Source organism: Carcharhinus amblyrhynchos, unplaced genomic scaffold, assembly GCF_965287045.1.
Source record: "Carcharhinus amblyrhynchos unplaced genomic scaffold, sCarAmb.v2.hapA scaffold_419, whole genome shotgun sequence".
Taxonomy (NCBI): domain Eukaryota; kingdom Metazoa; phylum Chordata; class Chondrichthyes; order Carcharhiniformes; family Carcharhinidae; genus Carcharhinus; species Carcharhinus amblyrhynchos.
In genome coordinates, this window is record NW_027650159.1 from 1 (window position 1) to 20,000 (window position 20,000).

At 52.2% G+C, this 20,000-nt stretch overlaps 1 protein-coding gene across 1 annotated transcript in view; it reads right to left on the bottom strand.

Annotated features, from left to right (window-relative positions):
* Positions 1 to 1,284: 1,284 nt before the first annotated feature.
* The window catches only part of LOC145339353 (lipolysis-stimulated lipoprotein receptor-like), a gene marked incomplete at its 3' end in the record, with an annotated part of 35,945 nt that continues 17,229 nt past the window's right edge, over positions 1,285 to 20,000 (bottom strand). The window contains exons 5-9 of the mRNA XM_080183797.1: positions 17,603 to 17,659; positions 16,571 to 16,717; positions 14,598 to 14,777; positions 1,918 to 1,971; positions 1,285 to 1,468 (exon numbers count right to left, since the gene is read on the bottom strand). Coding sequence (XP_080039923.1) covers positions 1,285 to 1,468; positions 1,918 to 1,971; positions 14,598 to 14,777; positions 16,571 to 16,717; positions 17,603 to 17,659 — 622 coding nt within the window. The remainder of the gene's footprint in view (positions 1,469 to 1,917; positions 1,972 to 14,597; positions 14,778 to 16,570; positions 16,718 to 17,602; positions 17,660 to 20,000) is intronic.

Consider the following 20,000-nt stretch of genomic DNA (forward strand, 5'->3'; position numbering starts at 1 on the left):
CGGAGTGAGTCGAGGGGGACGGAGTGAGTCGAGGGGGGACGGAGTGAGTCGAGGGGACGGAGTGAGTCGAGGGGGACGGAGTGAGTCGAGGGGGACGGAGTGAGTCGAGGGGGACGGAGTGAGTCGAGGGGGACGGAGTGAGTCGAGGGGGACGGAGTGAGTCGAGGGGGACGGAGTGAGTCGAGGGGGACGGAGTGAGTCGAGGGGGACGGAGTGGGTCGAGGGGGACGGAGTGGGTCGAGGGGACAGAGTGGGTCGAGGGGGACGGAGTGGGTCGAGGGGGACGGAGTGGGTCGAGGGGGACAGAGTGAGTCGAGGGGGACGGACTGAGTCGAGGGGATGGAGAGGGTAAATCCTCCTGCACACACACACACTGTTCCACAATCCCCAGACTGCAAATTCTCTCAAGTTCCCTTTTACACAAACACGAGTTCCTCATTTGTCACTCGGACTGAAAGAGTTAAATTTAGTTGCTGGTAAACCTGGTGACCGTTTCCATGGTTCCCGTGGTTGGTAACTCAGGGAAGTTGAGAAACCAGTTTTCAGAGGGAGGATGTTTGTGAGAATGAAGAGTTTGCGGAAGCTCCGAGAGTGACAGTGAAGGTGATCACTGCAGACAGCGTCCGACTGGAGAGCCTCTGAATCCGGCTCTACAACGGGGCGCGCACACCCCCCCCCCTCTCCCTCCCCCCTCCCCCCCCTCTCCCCCCCCCCCCTCCCTCTCCCTCCCGGCGCGCACACCCCCCCCCCCTCCGGCGCACACACCCCCCCCCTCCCGGCGCGCACACCCCCCCCCCGGCGCACACCCCCCCCCCTCCGGCGCGCACACCCCCCCCTCCGGCGCGCACACCCCCCCCTCCGGCGCGCCACACCCCCCCCCCCCCCCCCCCGGCGCACCCCCCCCCCCACCCCGGCGCGCACACCCCCCCCCCCCCCCGGCGCACACACCTCCTCCCCCCCAACCCCCCGGCGCGCACAGCCCCCTCCCACCCCCCCCTCCCTCCCGGCGCGCGCCCCTGCCCCCCTCCTGGTGCACGCCCCCCCCTTCCTGGCGTGTCCACCACCCTCCCCCCCCCACTCCGTCCCAGCGCGCCCCCCCTCCCAGCAGGGCTGGGAGTAGGGGGTCATGGCTCAGTGCCAGCGGGATATTGGTCACAGCACCAGCGGGGTTGGGGTTAGGGTTACAGTTCAGCACCAGGGTCACAGTTCAGCGCAGGGGTCAGAGTTCAGTGCCAGCGGGGTCACGGTCACAGCGCCAGCTGGGATAGGGTCACAGTTCAGTACCAAGGCCACAGTTCAGCACAGTGGTCACAAGTCCGTGCCAGCGGGGTCAGGGGGTCACGGTTCCGTGCCAGCGGGGTCAGGGGGTCACGGTTCCCTGCCAGCGGGGTCAGGGGGTCACGGTTCCCTGCCAGCGGGGCCAGGGGGTCACGGTTCCCTGCCAGCGGGGCCAGGGGGTCACGGTTCCCTGCCAGCGGGGTCAGGGGTCACGGTTCCGTGCCAGCGGGGTCAGGGGGTCACGGTTCCGTGCCAGCAGGGCCAGGGGGTCACGGTTCCGTGCCAGCAGGGCCAGGGGGTCACGGTTCCGTGCCAGCGGGGTCAGGGGGTCACGGTTCCGTGCCAGCGGGGTCAGGGGTCACGGTTCCGTGCCAGCGGGGTCAGGGGGTCACGGTTCCGTGCCAGCGGGGTCAGGGGGTCACGGTTCCGTGCCAGCGGGGTCAGGGGGTCACGGTTCCGTGCCAGCGGGGTCAGGGGGTCACGGTTCCGTGCCAGCGGGGTCAGGGGGTCACGGTTCCGTGCCAGCGGGGTCAGGGGGTCACGGTTCCGTGCCAGCGGGGTCAGGGGGTCACGGTTCCGTGCCAGCGGGGTCACAGGTGAGTTACTTCTGCTCTCACAGGTTATATCGCAGTCACTTACCAGAGCTCGCTGAGTCTTGGTCTTGGAGAAGTGGAACTCGACTATGGTTTCCAACTGGACAAGGAAGGAAAGAAATGGAGAATGATGAACAGCTCGGATAAAAGTGTGTTTCCCTGTGACTTGCTGCTGTTTCTGTGGCCCAAATCCCCCCCCAGCACCCAGAGTATCAATCCCCCCCCCAGCACCCAGAGTATCACTGCCCCCCCCCCGCAGCACCCAGAGTATCAATCCCCCCCCCCCAGCACCCAGAGTATCAATCCCCCCCCAGCACCCAGAGTATCAATCCCCCCCCCAGCACCCAGAGTATCACTGCCCCCCCCCCGCAGCACCCAGAGTATCAATCCCCCCCCCCCAGCACCCAGAGTATCAATCCCCCCCCCAGCACCCAGAGTATCACTGCCCCCCCCCCCCAGCACCCAGAGTATCACTGCCCCCCCCGCAGCACCCAGAGTATCAATCCTCCCCGCAGCACCCAGAGTATCACTGCCCCCCCCGCAGCACCCAGAGTATCAATCCCCCCCCGCAGCACCCAGAGTATCAATCCCCCCCGCAGCACCCAGAGTATCAATCCCCCCCGCAGCACCCAGAGTATCAATCCCCCCCCCCAGCACCCAGAGTATCAATCCTCCCCGCAGCACCCAGAGTATCAATCCCCCCCGCAGCACCCAGAGTATCAATCCCCCCCAGCACCTACAGCATCAATCCTCCCCGCAGCACCCAGAGTATCAATCCCCCCCACCAGCACCCAGAGTATCACTGCCCCCCCCGCAGCACCCAGAGTATCAATCCTCCCCGCAGCACCCAGAGTATCACTGCCCCCCCCAGCACCCAGAGTATCAATCCCCCCCGCAGCACCCAGAGTATCAATCCCGCCCCCCAGCACCCAGAGTATCAATCCTCCCCGCAGCACCCAGAGTATCAATCCCCCCCCAGCACCCAGAGTATCAATCCCCCCCCCAGCACCCAGAGTATCAATCCCCCCCCCAGCACCCAGAGTATCAATCCCCCCCCAGCACCTACAGCATCAATCCTCCCCGCAGCACCCAGAGTATCAATCCCCCCCCCCAGCACCCAGAGTATCAATCCCCCCCCAGCACCTACAGCATCAATCCTCCCCGCAGCACCCAGAGTATCACTGCCCCCCCGCAGCACCCAGAGTATCAATCCTCCCCGCAGCACCCAGAGTATCACTGCCCCCCCCGCAGCACCCAGAGTATCAATCCCCCCCCGCAGCACCCAGAGTATCAATCCCCCCCCGCAGCACCCAGAGTATCAATCCCCCCCCCAGCACCCAGAGTATCAATCCCCCCCCGCAGCACCCAGAGTATCAATCGCCCCCCCAGCACCCAGAGTATCAATCCCCCCCGCAGCACCCAGAGTATCAATCCCCCCCCCCCGCAGCACCCAGAGTATCACTGCCCCCCCGCAGCACCCAGAGTATCAATCCCCCCCCCCAGCACCCAGAGTATCAATCCCCCCCCCAGCACCCAGAGTATCAATCCCCCCCCGCAGCACCCAGAGTATCACTGCCCCCCCCCGCAGCACCCAGAGTATCAATCCCCCCCCGCAGCACCCAGAGCATCAATCCCCCCCCCCAGCACCCAGAGTATCAATCCCCCCCCCAGCACCCAGAGTATCAATCCCCCCCCGCAGCACCCAGAGTATCAATCGCCCCCCCAGCACCCAGAGTATCAATCCCCCCCCGCAGCACCCAGAGTATCAATCCCCCCCCCCCCCGCAGCACCCAGAGTATCACTGCCCCCCCGCAGCACCCAGAGTATCAATCCCCCCCCCCCAGCACCCAGAGTATCAATCCCCCCCCCCAGCACCCAGAGTATCAATCCCCCCCCCGCAGCACCCAGAGTATCAATCCCCCCCCCGCAGCACCCAGAGTATCACTGCCCCCCCCCGCAGCACCCAGAGTATCAATCCCCCCCCGCAGCACCCAGAGCATCAATCCCCCCCCCAGCACCCAGAGTATCAATCCCCCCCCCAGCACCCAGAGTATCAATCCCCCCCGCAGCACCCAGAGTATCAATCCATCCCCCCGCAGCACCCAGAGTATCAATCCCCCCCCCAGCACCCAGAGTATCAATCCCCCCCGCAGCACCCAGAGTATCAATCCCCCCCCCAGCACCCAGAGTATCAATCCCCTCCCCGCAGCACCCAGAGTATCAATCCCCGTGTCCAGAGTGAGCATCCCAGTGCCCCAGTATTAATCCCAGTGTCCAGAGCATTAAAGCCTGGGAACTACAGGCCAGTGAGCCTCACATCTGTGGTGGGTAAATTGTTGGAAGGTATTTTGAGAGACAGGATCTACAGGCATTTAGAGACACAAGGACTGATTAGGGACAGTCAGCACGGCTTTGTGAGTGGAAAATCATGTCTCACAAATGTGATTGAGTTTTTTGAAGGGGTAACCAAGAAGGTAGATGAGGGCAGTGCAGTTGATGTTGTCTACATGGACTTTAGCAAGGCCTTTGACAAGGTACCACACGGTAGGTTGTTGCATAAGGTTAAATCTCATGGGATCCAGAGTGAGGTATCTAAATGGAGACAAAATTGGCTTCTTGACAGAAACCAGAGGGTGGTTGTAGAGAGTTGTTTTTCAATCTGGAGGCCTGTGACCAGCGGTGTGCCTCAGGGATCAGTGCTGGGCCCACTGTTATTTGTCATTTATATTAATGATTTGGATGAGAATATAGGAGGCATGGTTAGTAAGTTTGCAGATGACACCAAGATTGGTGGCATAGTGGACAGTGAAGAAAGTTATCTCCAATTGCAACAGGATCTTGATCAATTGGGCCAGTGGGCTGACGAATGGCAGATGGAGTTTAATTTAGATAAATGTGAGGTGATGCATTTTGGTCGATTGAACCAGGGCAGGACTTACTCAGTTAATGGTAGGGCGTTGGGGAGAGTTACAGAACAAAGAGATCTCGGGGTACAGGATCATAGCTCCCTGAAAGTGGAGTCACAGGTGGACAGAGTGGTGAAGAAGGCATTCGGCATGCTTGGTTTCATTGGTCAGAACATTGAATACAGGAGTTGGGACGTCTTGTTGAAGTTGTACAAGACATTGGTAAGGCCACACTTGGAATACTGTGTCCAGTTCTGGTCACCCTATTATAGAAAGGAAATTATTAAACTAGAAAGAGTGCAGAAAAGATTTACTAGGATGTTACCGGGACTTGATGGATTGAGTTATAAGGAGAGGCCGGCGAGCCTTACATCAGTGGTAGGAAAATTATTGGACTTCTCCTTCTTCGAGACAAGATTCATTGCCACTTTGAAATAAGTGGACGTATTAGTGAGAGGCAACATGGTTTTGTGAAGGGGAGGTCGTGTCTCACAAACTTGATCGAGTTTTTCGAGGAAGTGACGAAGATGATTGATGAGGGTAGGGCGGTGGATGTTGTCTACATGGACTTCAGTAAGGCCTTTGACAAGGTCCCTCATGGCAGACTGGTGCAGGAGGTGAAGTCGCACAGGATCAGAGGTGAGCTGGCAAGGTGGATACAAAACTGGTTCGGTCAAAGAAGACAGAGGGTAGCAGTGGAAGGGTGTGTTTCTGAATGGAGGGCTGTGATAAGTGGTGTTCCTCAGGGATCAGTGCTGGGACCTTTGCTGTTTGTAATATATAGAAATGATTTGGAGGAACAGTTGATGGGGCTGCAGGACAGGCATGTGCCTGTAAAAAGGAAGGATAGGAAAGGTAGGATTCCAGAGCCGTGGATAACCAGGGAAATTGAGGATCTGATCAAAAAGAAAAGCGAGGCGTATGTTAGGTCCCGGCAACTGAAAACAGAAGGAGCGCTGGAGGAATACAGAGAGAGTAGGAAAGAACTCAAATGGGGAGTTAGAAGGGCAAAAAGGGGTCATGAAATGTTCTTGGCAATCAGGATTAAGGAGAATCCCAAGGCATTTTATTCATATGTTAGGAACAAAAGAATTGTCAGGGAAAAAATCGGACCTCTCAGGGACAAAGGAGGGGAATTATGCTTAGAGCCCAAGGGAATAGGGGAGATCCTAAATGAATACTTTGCATCAGTATTCACAAAGGAGAGGGACGTGTTGACTGGGAGTGTCTCAGAGGGAGGTGTTGACCCGTTAGAGAGAATCTCCATTACAAGGGAGGAAGTGTTTTTTAGGAAACATTAAAACTGACAAATCCCCAGGGCCTGATGACATCTATCCCTGACTGCTCAGGGAGACGAGGGATGAAATTGCTGGGCCTCTGACGGAAACCTTCGTTTCTTCCCTGGACACTGGTGAGGTCCCAGAGGATTGGAGGATAGTGAATGTGGTACCGTTATTTAAGAAGGGTAGCAGGGATAACCCAGGTAACTATAGGCTGGTGAGCTTGACATCTGTGGTAGGGAAATTGTTAGAGAGGATCCTTAGAGATAGGATGTATGCACATTTAGAACGGAACAATCTCATTAGTGACAGACAGCATGGCTTTATAAGAGGGAGGTCGTGCCTTTCGAATCTGGTGGAATTTTTTGAGGAGGTGACAAAAACGGTTGACGAAGGAAGGGCCGTGGATGTCGTCTATATGGATTTCAGTAAGGCGTTTGACAAAGTCCCTCGTGGCAGGCTGGTGAAAAAGGTTAAGGCTCATGGGATACAAGGACAGATGGCTAGATGGGTGGAGAACTGGCTTGGTCACAGGAGACAGAGAGTAGCAGTGGAAGGGTCTTTTTCCAGTTGGAGGTCTGACCAGTGGTGTTCTGCAGGGCTCTGCACTGGGACCTCTGCTATATGTGATATATATAAATGATTTAGAAGAAGGTGTAACTGGTGTGATCAGCAAGTTTGCGGATGACACAAAGATGGCTAGAGTTGCTGATAGCAAAGAACATTGTCAGAGAGCACAGCAGGAAATAGATAGGCTGGAAAATTGGGCGGAGAAATGGCAAATGGAATTTAATCCAGATAAATGCAAAGTGATGCATTTTGGTAGAACTAATGTAGGGGGGAGTTATACAATAAAATGCAGAACCATCAAAAGTATAGTCACACAGAGGGACTTGGGTGTGCAGATCCTCGAAGGTGTCAGCAGAGGTGGAGAAGGTGGTGAAGAAGGCATATGGCATGCTTGCCTTTATAGGACGGGGTATAGAGTATAAAAGCTGGAGTCTGATGTTGCAGCTGTATAGAACGCTGGTTAGGCCACATTTGGAGTACTGCATCCAGTTCTGGTCACCACACTACCAGAAGGACGTGGAGGTTTTGGAGAGAGTACAGAGGGGGTTTACCAGGATGTTGCCTGGTATGGAGGGTATTAGCTATGAGGAGAGATTGGGTAAACTGGGGTTGTTCCCCTGGAAACACGGAGGATGAGGGGCGACCTAATAGAGGTGGATAAAATTATGAAGATTGTAGATAGAGTGAACAGTGGGAAGCTTTTTCCCAGGTCGGAGGTGTCGAACACGAGGGGGTCACAGGTTCAAGGTGAGAGGGGTGAGGTATAACTCTGATATCAGAGGGATGTTTATTTTACACAGAGGGTGGTGGGGGCCTGGAATGCGCTGCCCAGCAGGGTGGTGGAGGCGGACACGCTGGGATGGTTTAAGAATTACCCAGATAGTCACATGAACAGACTGGGAATGGAGGGATACAAACCAATGGAGCAGTTGGGCCAATGAGCAGCACAGGATTGGAGGGGCTGAAGGGCCTGTTTCCTGTGCTGTACTGTTCTTTGTTCTTTGTTCGTTGTTTGAAAATGTAACTGGATTGATCAGTAAGTTTGCGGATGACACAAAGGTCGGTGGATTTGCGGACAGCGATGAGGACCATCAGAGGATACAGCAGGATATCGATCAGTTGGAGACTTGGGCAGAGAGATGGCAGATGGAGTTTAATCCGGACAAATGCGAGGTAATGCATTTTGGAAGGTCTAATACAGATAGGAAATATACAGTAAATGGCAGAACCCTTAAGAGTATTGATAGGCAGAGGGATCTGGGTGTACAGGTACACAGGGCACTGAAAGTGGCAATGCAGGTGGAGAAGGTAGTCAAGAAGGCATACGGCATGCTTGCCTTCATCGGCCGGGGCATTGAGTTTAAAAATTGGCAAGTCATGTTGCAGCTTTATAGAACCTTAGTTAGGCTGCACTTGGAATATAGTGTTCAATTCTGGTCACCACACTACCAGAAGGATGTGGAGGCTTTGGAGAGGGGACAGAAAAGATTTACCAGGATGTTGCCTGGTATGGAGGGCATTAGCTATGAGGAGAGGTTGGAGAAACTTGGTTTGTTCTCACTGGAACGATGGAGGTTGAGGGGAGACCTGATAGAAGTCTACAAGATTATGAGGGGCACGGACAGAGTGGATAGTCAGAAGCTTTTTCCCAGGGTGGAAGAGTCAATTACTCGGGGACACAGGTTTAAGGTGTGAGGGGCAAGGTTTAAAGGAGATGTACGAGGCAGATTTTTTACACAGAGGGGGGTGGGTGCCTGGAACTCGCTGCCGGGGGAGGGAGTGGAAGCGGATACGATAGTGAGTTTTAAGGGACATCTTGACAAATCCATGAATAGGATGGGAATAGAGGGATATGGTCCTGGGAAGGGTAGGGGGTTTTAGTTCAGTCGGGGGCAGCATGGTCAGTGCAGGATTGGAGGGGCTGAAGGGCCTGTTCCTGAGCTGGAATTTTCTTTGTTCTTTGGGTTATAAGGAGAGGCTGGATAGACTGGGACTTTTCTCTCTGGAGCGTAGGAGGCTGAGGGGTGATCTTATAGAGGTCTGTAAAATAATGAGGGGCACAGATCAGCTAGATAGTCAATATCTTTTCCCAAAGGTAGGGGAATCTAAAACTAGAGGGAGAGGGCAGAGGTTTAAGGTGAGAGGGGGAGAGATACAAAAGTGTCCAGAGGGGCAATTCTTTCACCCAGAGGGTGGTGAGTGTCTGGAACGAGCTGCCAGAGGCAGTAGTAGAGGTGGGGACAATTAGAGTCATAGAAAGTTGGGAATCAAGTAGATAAGGTTGTTAAGAAGGCGTACGGTGTCTTGGCGTTTATTGGTAGGGGGATTGAATTTAGGAGTCGCAGCGTCATGTTGCAACTGTACACAACTCTGGTGCGGCTGCACTTGGAGTACTGTGTGCAGTTCTGGTCCCCGCATTACAAGAAGGATGTGGAGGCGTTGGAGAGGGTGCAGAGGAGGTTTACTAGGGTGTTGCCTGGTATGGTGGGGAGGTCCTATGAGGAGAGACTGAGGGATTTAGGGTTGTTTTCGTTGGAAAGAAGGCGGCTAAGAGGGGATCTTATTGAAACATATAAGATGATTAGAGGTTTAGATAGGGTGGATAGTGATAGCCTTTTTCCTCGGATGGAGAAAGCTAGCACGAGGGGGCATGGCTTTAAATTAAGGGGGGGTAGCTACAGGACGGATGTCAGGGGTAGGTTCTTTACCCAGCGGGTGGTGAGGGATTGGAATGCCCTGCCTGCTGCAGTTGTAAATGCGCCTAGTTTGGGGGCGTTTAAGAGATCTCTGGATAGGTTTATGGACGAATAGGGATTGGTATAGGCTAGTGGGTCATTGTTTTTGTAACTGGTCGGCGCAACATCGTGGGCCGAAGGGCCTGTTCTGCGCTGTAATGTTCTATGTTCTATGAAACACAGAAGTTAACAGCATGGAAACAGGCCCTTCAGCCCAACTTGTCCATGCTGCCATTTTTTAAAAAACCCCTAAACTAATCCCAATTGCCTGCATTTGTCCCATATCCCTCTATACCCATCGTACCCATGTAACTGTCTCAATGTTTTTTAAAGGATAAAATTGTACCCGCCTCTACTACTGCCTCTGGCAGCTCATTCCAGACACTCACCACCCTCTGGGTGAAAAAATTGCCCCTCTGGACACTTTTGTATCTCTCTCCTCTCACCTTAAACCTCTGCCCTCTAGTCTTAGACTCCCCTACCTTTGGGGAAAAGATATTGACTATCTAGCTGATCTGTGCCCCTCATTATTTTACAGACCTCTATAAGATCACCCCTCAGCCTCCTACGCTCCAGAGAAAAAAGTCCCAGTCTATCCAGCCTCTCCTTATAACTCAATCCATCAAGTCCCGGTAGCATCCTAGTAAATCTTTTCTGCACTCTTTCTAGTTTAATAATATCCTTTCTATAATAGGGTGACCAGAACTGTACACAGTATCCCAAGTGTGGCCTTACCAATGTCTTGTACAACTTCAACAAGACGTCCCAACTCCTGTATTCAATGTTCTGACCGATGAAACCAAGCATGCCGAATGCCTTCTTCACCACTCTGTCCACCTGTGACTCCACTTTCAAGGAGCTATGAACCTGTCCCCCGAGATCTCTTTGTTCTGTAACTCTCCCCAACGCCCTACCATTAACTGAGTAAGTCCTGCCCTGGTTCAATCGACCAAAATGCATCACCTCACATTTATCTAAATTAAACTCCATCTGCCATTCGTCAGCCCACTGGCCCAATTGATCAAGATCCTGTTGCAATTGGAGATAACTTTCTTCACTGTCCACTATGCCACCAATCTTGGTGTCATCTGCAAACTTACTAACCCTGCCTCCTATATTCTCATCAAATCATTAATATAAATGACAAATAACAGTGGGCCCAGCACTGATCCCTGAGGCTGGTCACAGGCCTCCAGTTTGAAAAACAACTCTCTACAACCACCCTCTGGCTTCTGTCAAGAAGCCAATTTTGTATCCATTTAGATCCCTCACCCTGGATCCTGTGAGATTTAACTTTATGCAACAACCTACCATGCGGTACCTTGTCAAAGGCCTTGCTAAAGTCCATGTAGACAACATCAACTGCACTGCCCTCATCTACCTTCTTGGTTACCCCTTCAAAAAACTCAATCACATTTGTGAGACATGATTTTCCACTCACAAAGCCATGCTGACTGTCCCTAATCAGTCCTTGTGTCTCTAAATGCCTGTAGATCCCGTCTCTCAAAATACCTTCCAACAATTTACCCACCACAGATGTGAGGCTCACTGGCTTGTAGTTCCCAGGCTTTTCCCTGCAGCCCTTTTTAAACAAAGGCACAACATTTTCCACTCTCCAATCTTCAGGCGCCTCACCCGTGACTATCGATGATTCAAATATCTCGGCTAGGGGACCCGCAATTTCCTCCCTAGCCTCCCACAGTGTCCTGGGATACACTTCATCAGATCCCGGGGATTTATCTACCTTGATGCACTTTATGACTTCCAGCACCTCCTTCTCTGTAATATGTTCACTCCTCAAGACATCACTATTTATTTCCCCAAGTTCCTGAACATCCATGCTTTTCTCAACAGTAAATACTGATGAGAAATATTCATTTTGGATCTCACCCATCTCTTGTGGATCCACACATAGATGACCTTATTGATCTTTAAGACGCCCGACTCTCTCCCTTCTTACTCTTTTGCCCTTTGTGTATTTGTAGAAGCTCTTTGGATTCTCCTTTGCCTTATCTGCCGAAACAATCCCTTTTTGCCCTCCTGATTTCTCTCTTAACTCTCCTCCTACACCGTCTATACTCTTCAAGGGACTCACTTGATCCCAGCTGCCTTTGCATGTCATGTGCCTCTTTCTTCTTCTTGACCAGGGTCTCAACATCCTGATTCACCCAGGGTTCCCGACTTCTGCCAGCCTTGCCCTTCACTCTAAGAGGAATGTGTTTACCCTGAACCCTGGTTGACACACTTCTGAAAGCCTCCCACTTACCAGACATCCCTTTCCCTTCCCCTATCCACAGACTCTCCCAATTAACTGTTGAAAGTTCCTGCCTGATCCCATCAAAATTGGCCTTGCCCCAATTTAGAATTGTAACTTTTGGGACAGACCTATCATTCTCCACCGCGATCTTAAAACCAATAGAATTATGGTCACCGGTCCCAAAGTGATCCCTCACTAACACTTCTCTCACCTGCCCTTCCTTATTTCCCAAGAGGAGGTCAGGTTTTGTCCCCTCTCTAGTTGGGCCATCCACATACTGAATGAGAAATTCCCCTGAATACACTCAACACATTTCTCCCTAACCAATCCTCTAATACTGTGACTGTCCCAGTCAATGTTGGGAAAGTTAAAATCTCTGACTATTACCACCCTATTTTTCTTGGAGCTGTCTGTAATCTCCTTACATATTTGCTCCTCAATTTCCCACCGCCTATTTGGGGGCCTAAAGTACAACCCTATCAAAGTAATTCCCCTTTCTTATTTCTCAGTTCTACCCATATAGACTCAGTGAGTGAACCCTCGGATATATCCCCTCTCAGTACAGCCCTGATGCTTTCTCTAATCAAAAGTGTAACTCCCCTCCTCCCTTCCCTCCTGTTCTATCTTTGCTATAGCATCTGTACCCTGGAACATTGAGCTGTCAGTCCCATCCCTCCCTTGGCCATGTTTCAGTAATTGCTATAATATCCCAGTCCCATGTACCCATCAATGCCCTGAGTTCATTTGCCGTGCCCATCAGGCCTCTTGCATTTAAATAAATGCAGTTTCATCTGGACTTCCCTTGGTCTCTACCTGATCTGTCTGGTACTAGGATTACTGACACTGCCTTTACTAATTAATCTGCTCTCTTTAACTTCTGTGCTCTCCTCAAACTTCTCTTCTGTCTCCCTGCTGTTCTGGATCCCACCTCCTGCCAAACTCATTTAAACCCTCCCGAGTGGCTCCAGCAAATCTCCCGCTAGGATATTAGTCCCCCTCCAGTTCAGGTGTAACCCGTCCCTCTTGAACAGATCAGCCCTTCCCCAGAAAAGATCCCAATAATCCAAAAATCTTAATCCCTGCCCCTTGCACCAGCTCTCAAGACAGGCATTCATTTGCCTAATCCTCCTATTCCTACCTCAGCAGCACGTGGCACAGGTAGTAATCCTGAAATTACTGCCTTTGATGTCCTGTACGTTAACCTCCTGCCTAACTCTCTATATTCACATTTCAGGATCTCATCCCTTTTCCTGTCTATGCTGTTGGTACCAATCTGTACAACGACCTCTGGCTGCTCACCCTCCCCCTTAAGAATGTCCTGCAATCGCTCAGAGACGTCCTTGACCCTGACACCAGGGAGGCAGCACACCATCCTGGAGTCTCGACTGAGGCCACAGAAACGCCTGTCCGTGCCTCTAACTAGTGAGTCCCCTATTATTACTGCTCGCTTGCTCTTTGCCTGACCCTGTCCCACAGCAGAACCAACTGTGGTGCCACAGGCCTGGCTGCTGCTGATATTTCCCCCGGACAGGCTATCCCCCTCAACAGTATCCAAAACAATATACCTGTTTGAAAGGGGAATAGGCACAGGAGACTCTGTGCCACCTGCCTGCCTCTCCTGGCAGTCACCCATCTACCTGTCTGAACCTGTGGTGTAACAACCTCCCTGTACCTAGTGTCTATCACACTCTCTGCCTCCTGTACGCTCCACAGTGCATCCACCTGCCGCTCCAAACGAACAATGCCATCTGTGAGGAACTGAAACTGGACACACGTCCTGCAGTCAAAGTTGTCTTTTAAAAAGCATTTAGATAGTTAGATGGGTACAATGGGTATGGAGGGATATGGGACAAATGTGGGCAATTGGGATTAGTTTAGGAGTTTAAAACAAAAGGGCAGCATGGGCAAGTTGGGCTGAAGGGCCTGTTTCCATGCAGTAAACCTCTATCATGATATGACTCTGTGAATCCCAGGGTCCAGAGTATCAATCCCCATGTCTGCAGTATTAATCCCAGTGTTCAGTGCTCTGAGTATCAATCCCAGTGTCCCAAGTATTAATCTCAGTGCCCAATTATTAATCCTAGTGTCCAGTGCCCTGGGTATTAATCCCAGTGCCCTGAGTATTAATCCTAGAGCCCTGACTATTAATCCCAATGCCGTGAGTATTAATCCCAGTATCCAGTGTCCTGAGTATTTCTCCCAGTGCCCCAAGTATTAATCCCAGTGTCCAGTGTGCACAGTATTAATCCCAGTGTCCAGTTCCCAAGTGTTAATCCCAGTGTGCAGTTTCCCAAGTATCAATCCCAGTGTCCAGTTCCCCAAGTATTAATCCCAGTGTCCAGTGTGCGCAATATTAATTCAAGTGTCCAGTGTGTTCAATATTAATCCCAGTGCCCCGAGTATTAATCCCAATGCCCCAAATAGTAATCGCAGTGCCCAGTATGCACATTATTAATTCCAATGCCCCGTGTGCACAGTATTAATCCCAGTACCTCGTGTGCACAGTATTAACCTCAGTGCCTCATGTGCAGAGTATTAATCCCAATGCCCCAGGTATTAATCCCAGTGTCCAGTGTTCTGAGTATTAATCCCAGTGTCCAGTGTCCTGAGTATTAATCCCAGTGTCCAGTGTGCACAGTGTCAATCTCAGTGTTCGGTGTGCGCAGTATTAATCCCAGTGTCCAGTGCCCCAAGTATTAATCCCAGTGTCCCGAGTATTAATCCCAGTGCCCATATACACAGTATTAATCCCAGTGCCTCGGGTGCACAGTGTTAATCCCAGTGTCCAGTGGGCACAGTGCTACTTCCAGTGTCCAGTGGGCACAGTGCTAATCCCAGTGTCCAGTGGGCACAGTGCTAATCCCAGTGTCCAGTGGGCACAGTGCTAATCCCAGTGTCCAGTGGGCACAGTGCTAATCCCAGTGTCCAGTGGGCACAGTGCTAATCCCAGTGTCCAGTGGGCACAGTGTTCTAATTACCTGAACTGGCTCCATCGAAATCAGATCCGTATCCTCCATTGAACTGGGTCATTGGAACCATGACTGGCAGTGGGGGCGGTAACTTGGCCTGACTGGGGTGTGAGTACACACTGGCAGCATAGGAGCTGGGGGCATAGAGGCTCGGAACTCCGGCTGTGGCTGCTTTACCTGCTTCATAAACTGGCGAGAGAGAGAAGAGACTTCAATATTCATATTCTTCTGAAATATCACAACCGGACACACCGCAAAAATCATCTCACCCTGAACTGCAACACATCCACAGGAACAGGAGGCCATTCAGCCCCTCGAGCCTGTTACACAGGGACAGGAGGAGGCCATTCAGCCCCTCGAGCCTGTTACACAGGAACAGGAGGAGGCCATTCAGCCCCTCGAGCCTGTTACACAGGAACAGGAGGAGGCCATTCAGCCCCTCGAGCCTGTTACACAGGGACAGGAGGAGGCCATTCAGCCCCTCGAGCCTGTTACACAGGAACAGGAGGAGGCCATTCAGCCCCTCGAGCCTGTTACACAGGAACAGGAGGAGGCCATTCAGCCCCTCGAGCCTGTTACACAGGAACAGGAGGAGGCCATTCAGCCCCTCGAGCCTGTTACACAGGAACAGGAGGAGGCCATTCAGCCCCTCGAGCCTGTTACACAGGAACAGGAGGAGGCCATTCAGCTCCTCGAGCCTGTTACACAGGAACAGGAGGAGGCCATTCAGCCCCTCGAGCCTGTTACACAGGAACAGGAGGAGGCCATTCAGCCCCTCGAGCCTGTTACACAGGAACAGGAGGAGGCCATTCAGCCCCTCGAGCCTGTTACACAGGAACAGGAGGAGGCCATTCAGCCCCTCGAGCCTGTTCTGTGATTAAATTAGATTATTGGCAGATTCATATCTGAAAGGTTCAATAATCTTTATCCTTTTACCCAATAAAAATCTACCAATCTCAGCTTTGAAACACTCAATAGCTTCCCCCAAACTCAACAGCTTATTTGGTTCCAAATTTCATCCCACCCCATCCTCCGTGTCTGTCGACCCCACGCCTCCCACCCCCCCACCCTCCCAGCTCACCGTCCTCCCACCCCATCACTCTGTTCCTCCACCCTCCCGTCCTCCATGTCTGCCATGTCCCCCCACCCCACCTTCCCGTTCTCTGTGCCTGCCGACCCCCCCGTGCCCCTGACCCACCCGTCCTCCATACCCGCCATCTCCCTCACCCCACCCCGCCATGCTCTCCCCACCTCTGTGCATTCCACACCCCGTACCCCATTCACACCCCCTGCCCCCATGCCACTCCCATCTCCCTGTCCTCCCTACCCCCCTCCGTCCTCCCCCCCCGCCCCACCCCACTGTCCCGTTTGAGGATGGTTTCTGACATTACATGCCCCGTTCCCACCCCCGCGCCCCCTCCTCACCCTCCATGCCTGCTGTCCCCCCAGCATATCCCCCCCAACTCGGTGCCAGTCATCCCCCCCATACCTCCCCCACCCACACCCCTACTCCCCCCCTGGGGGGATGGTTTCTGACATTCCACACCCCGCCCCCCCCCTTCCCACCCACACTCCCATTCCCCCCAACCCCACTCCCCCCCATGCCCCCCAACCCCACTCCACCCCATGCCCCTCCATGCCCCCCAACCCCACTCCCCCCCATGCCCCTCCATTATCCCCAACCCCACTCCCCCCCATGCCCCCCAACCCCACTCCCCCCCATGCCCCCCAACCCCTCTCCCCCCCATGTGAGGATGGTTTCTGATATTCCATGCCCCGAGTGCCCCCTGCCCACCCCCCAGTCCCCCATGACCCCTGCCCCCACTCCAACTGCGAGGTTTGTCTGATCCCACCCCCCACCCGCCCCCGAGATAAATTCTTTCTCTCTGTCCACCCGTTCACACTCCCTTCACTCCAATCCCCATCTCAGGGTAACTCAGAGAGCGAGAGATGGACAGGTGGGTGTCAGAGGTTTCACTCACGTGCCCACGGACAGCAGCATTTCTCTGGACAACATGGACATCGAACGTAGCAGCAGCAGGTGTGAGGACAGCACTGACACCAACAAACTCCAATCAGTATCAGCAAGATAATAAAACCCAGGATTACCAACACCACAAACAGCCAGTCTGGGGAGAGACAGACAGAGATTATCAATGGCTGCAGGACTACATATCTTCAACAACTAGTCTCTGTGTCCCTCACTCCAGGAAAGGAGTTGAGGGGGCATTCGCTCTGAGACTTTTATACAAATACTCAGTTTGCATTCTACATTCCAAATTATCCCAACAAAATACAATTTCATTATCTCCAAGTCACATCTTCACAGTCCACCATATATACACACACTGTATCCGTACCCCCCACCATATACACACACTGTATCCGTACCCCCCACCATATACACACACTGTATCCGTACCCCCCACCATATACACACACTGTATCCGTACCCCCCACCATATACACAAACTGTATCCGTACCCCCCACCATATACACACACTGTATCCGTACCCCCCACCATATACACACACTGTATCCGTACCCCCCACCATATACACACACTGTATCCGTACCCCCCACCATATACACACACTGTATCTGTACCCCCCAACATATACACACACTGTATCTGCACCCTTCGACATATACACATATTGTATCCAAACCTTCCAACACAGACACAGACTGTATCCGCACCATGCAACACACACACAAAGCGTATCTGAACTCTCCAACACATAAATACACAGTGTATCTGCATTCTCCAACATCTATGCAGAGCGTAAATGCACCCTCCAACAGACACAGAAAGCTTATCTGCACCCTCCGACACACACACACACACACACACACAAACACAGAGTGTATCTGCACTCAACCCCAATCCCAGAGACCCCTGATAGAGCAATGCAGAATGGGGATGTCCCCACCCACAGCCTGACCATTGATTTTGTGCTAAGCTCCCTCCCAGGAAGGGTCCAATTCTACTCTGAAAGTTGGTGGTGTGTACCTGGCATGTTCCCTATCTGTACACCTGGCAATAGGTCAGAGGTCCCTCCAGTACTACCTGGAGAACAAAAGAGAGAGTACAACTGAGTTACCAATTTGAAACTGGCCAAAGTTACCTCAACCCTCGGGCTTCAACACCCCTGAATTTGTACCCAGCAGCTTGGACTCCAATCTCTGAAACCCCCTCCCCGTATTACCCCTCCTCTCTCTTCCCCTTCCCCCTCCCCCATATAAACCCCCTCTCTCTTCCCCTTCCCCCGTATAAAGCTCCCTCTCTTTTTACCCTTCCCCGTCCACCACATAACCTCCCCCCCTCTCTTCCCCTTCCCCCCACTCCCCCATATAAACCCTCCTCCCCCTCCCAAATGTGTGAGGTCAGCCAGTCCTGAAATCTCTTCCCTGGCACAATGACAATGCAGCTTTGATCCTCGCTGCTGTGCAGGGCCTTGGTAGAACGCAGCTTCCGATGGCCTGACAGAACCTTTCCCTGGACGTGGAGACCTCTCTGGGTGATACAAATTCCATAGAACCAGAGAAAATTCCAGCTCAGAAACAGGCCTTTTGGCCCTTCTTGTCTGTGCTGAACCATTTTTCTGCCTAGTCCCACTGACCTGCTCTTGGACCATATCCCTCCACACCCCTCTCATCCATGTACCCATCCAAGTTTTTCTTAAATGTTAAAAGTGACTCCGCATTTACCACTTTATCCGGCAGCTCATTCCACACTCCCACCACTCTCTGTGTGAAGAATCCCCCCCCTAATATTCCCTTTAAACTTTTCTCCTTTCACCCTTAACCCATGCCCTCTGGGTTTTTTTCTCCCCTAGCCTCAGTGGAAAAAGCCTGCTTGCATTCACTCTATCGATACCCATCTCACCTTATACACCTCTATCAAATCTCCCCTCATTCTCCAGGGAATAAAGTCCTAATCTATTCAATCTCTCTCTGTAACTCAGCTTCTCAAGTCCCAGCAACATCCTTGTGAACCTTCTCTGCACTCTTTCAACCTTATTTACATCCTTCCTGTAACTAGGTGACCAAAACTGTACACAATACTCTAAATTCAGCCTCACCAATGCCTTATATAACCTTACCATAACACTCCAACTTTTATACTCGATACTCCGATTTATAAAGGCCAATGTACCAAAAGCACTCTTTACCACCCTATCCACCTGTGACGTCACTTTTAGGGAATTCTGTACCTGTATTCCCAGATCCCTCTGTTCAACTGCACTCTTCAGAGTCCTACCATTTACCCTGTACATTCTACTTTGGTTTGTCCTTCCAAAGTGCAATACCTCACACTTGTCTGCGTTAAATTCCATCTGACGCCATTTTTCAGCCCATTTTTCTAGTTGGTCCAAATCCCTCTGCAAGCTTTGAAAACCTTCCTCACTGTCCACTACACCTCCAATCTTTGTATCATCAGCAAATTTGCTGATCCAATTTACCACATTATCATCCAGATCATTGATATCGATGACAAACAACAATGGACCCAGCACTGATCCCTGCGGCACTCCACTAGTCACAGGCCTCCACTCAGAGAAGCAATCCTCCACAACCACTCTCTGGCTTCTTCCATTGAGCCAGTGTCTAATCCAATTTACTACCTCCCCATGTATACCCAGCAACTGAACCTTCCTAACTAACCTCCCATGAGGGACCTTGTCAAAGGCCTTACTGAAATCCATGTAGACAACATCCACTGCCTTCCCTTCATCCACTTTCCTGGTGACCTCCTCGAAAATCTCTAATAGATTGGTTAAACATGACCTACCACACACAAAGCCATGTTGATTCTCCCTAATAAGTCCTTGACTATCCAAATATTTGTAGATCTTCTCACACCTTCCAATAACTTGCCAAACACCGATGTCAAACTTATCGGCCTATAATTTCCTGGATTACTTTTGGAAATCAACGGAACAACATGAGCCACCCTCCAATAATCCGGCACCTCCCCCGTGAATACTGACATTTTAAATATGTCTGCCAGGGCCCCGGCAAGTTCAACACAAGCCTCCCTCAAGGTCATTGGGAATACCCTGTCCGGACCTGGGAACTTATCTACACTCAGTTTCCCTCAAAATCTGAGTGTATCTTGTCAACAATCCTCACCCGCTCCCCCCCACCATCCCCAGGGTGTCTGTGCATCTGTGCGCGTGTGTGTGAGCGAGTGCGAGAGAGCGAGTGTGTGTGAGTGAGTGAGTGAGTGTGTGTGAGTGTGAGAGTGTGAGTGTGAAAGTGTGTGTATGAAAGTGTGAGTGTGAGTGTGTGAGTGTGTGAGTGAGAGTGTGAGAGTGTGAGCGTGTGAGCGTGTGAGCGTGAGCGTGTGAGCGTGAGTGTGAGTGAGTGTGTGTGTGAAAGTGTGAGTGTGTGTGAGTGTGAGTGAG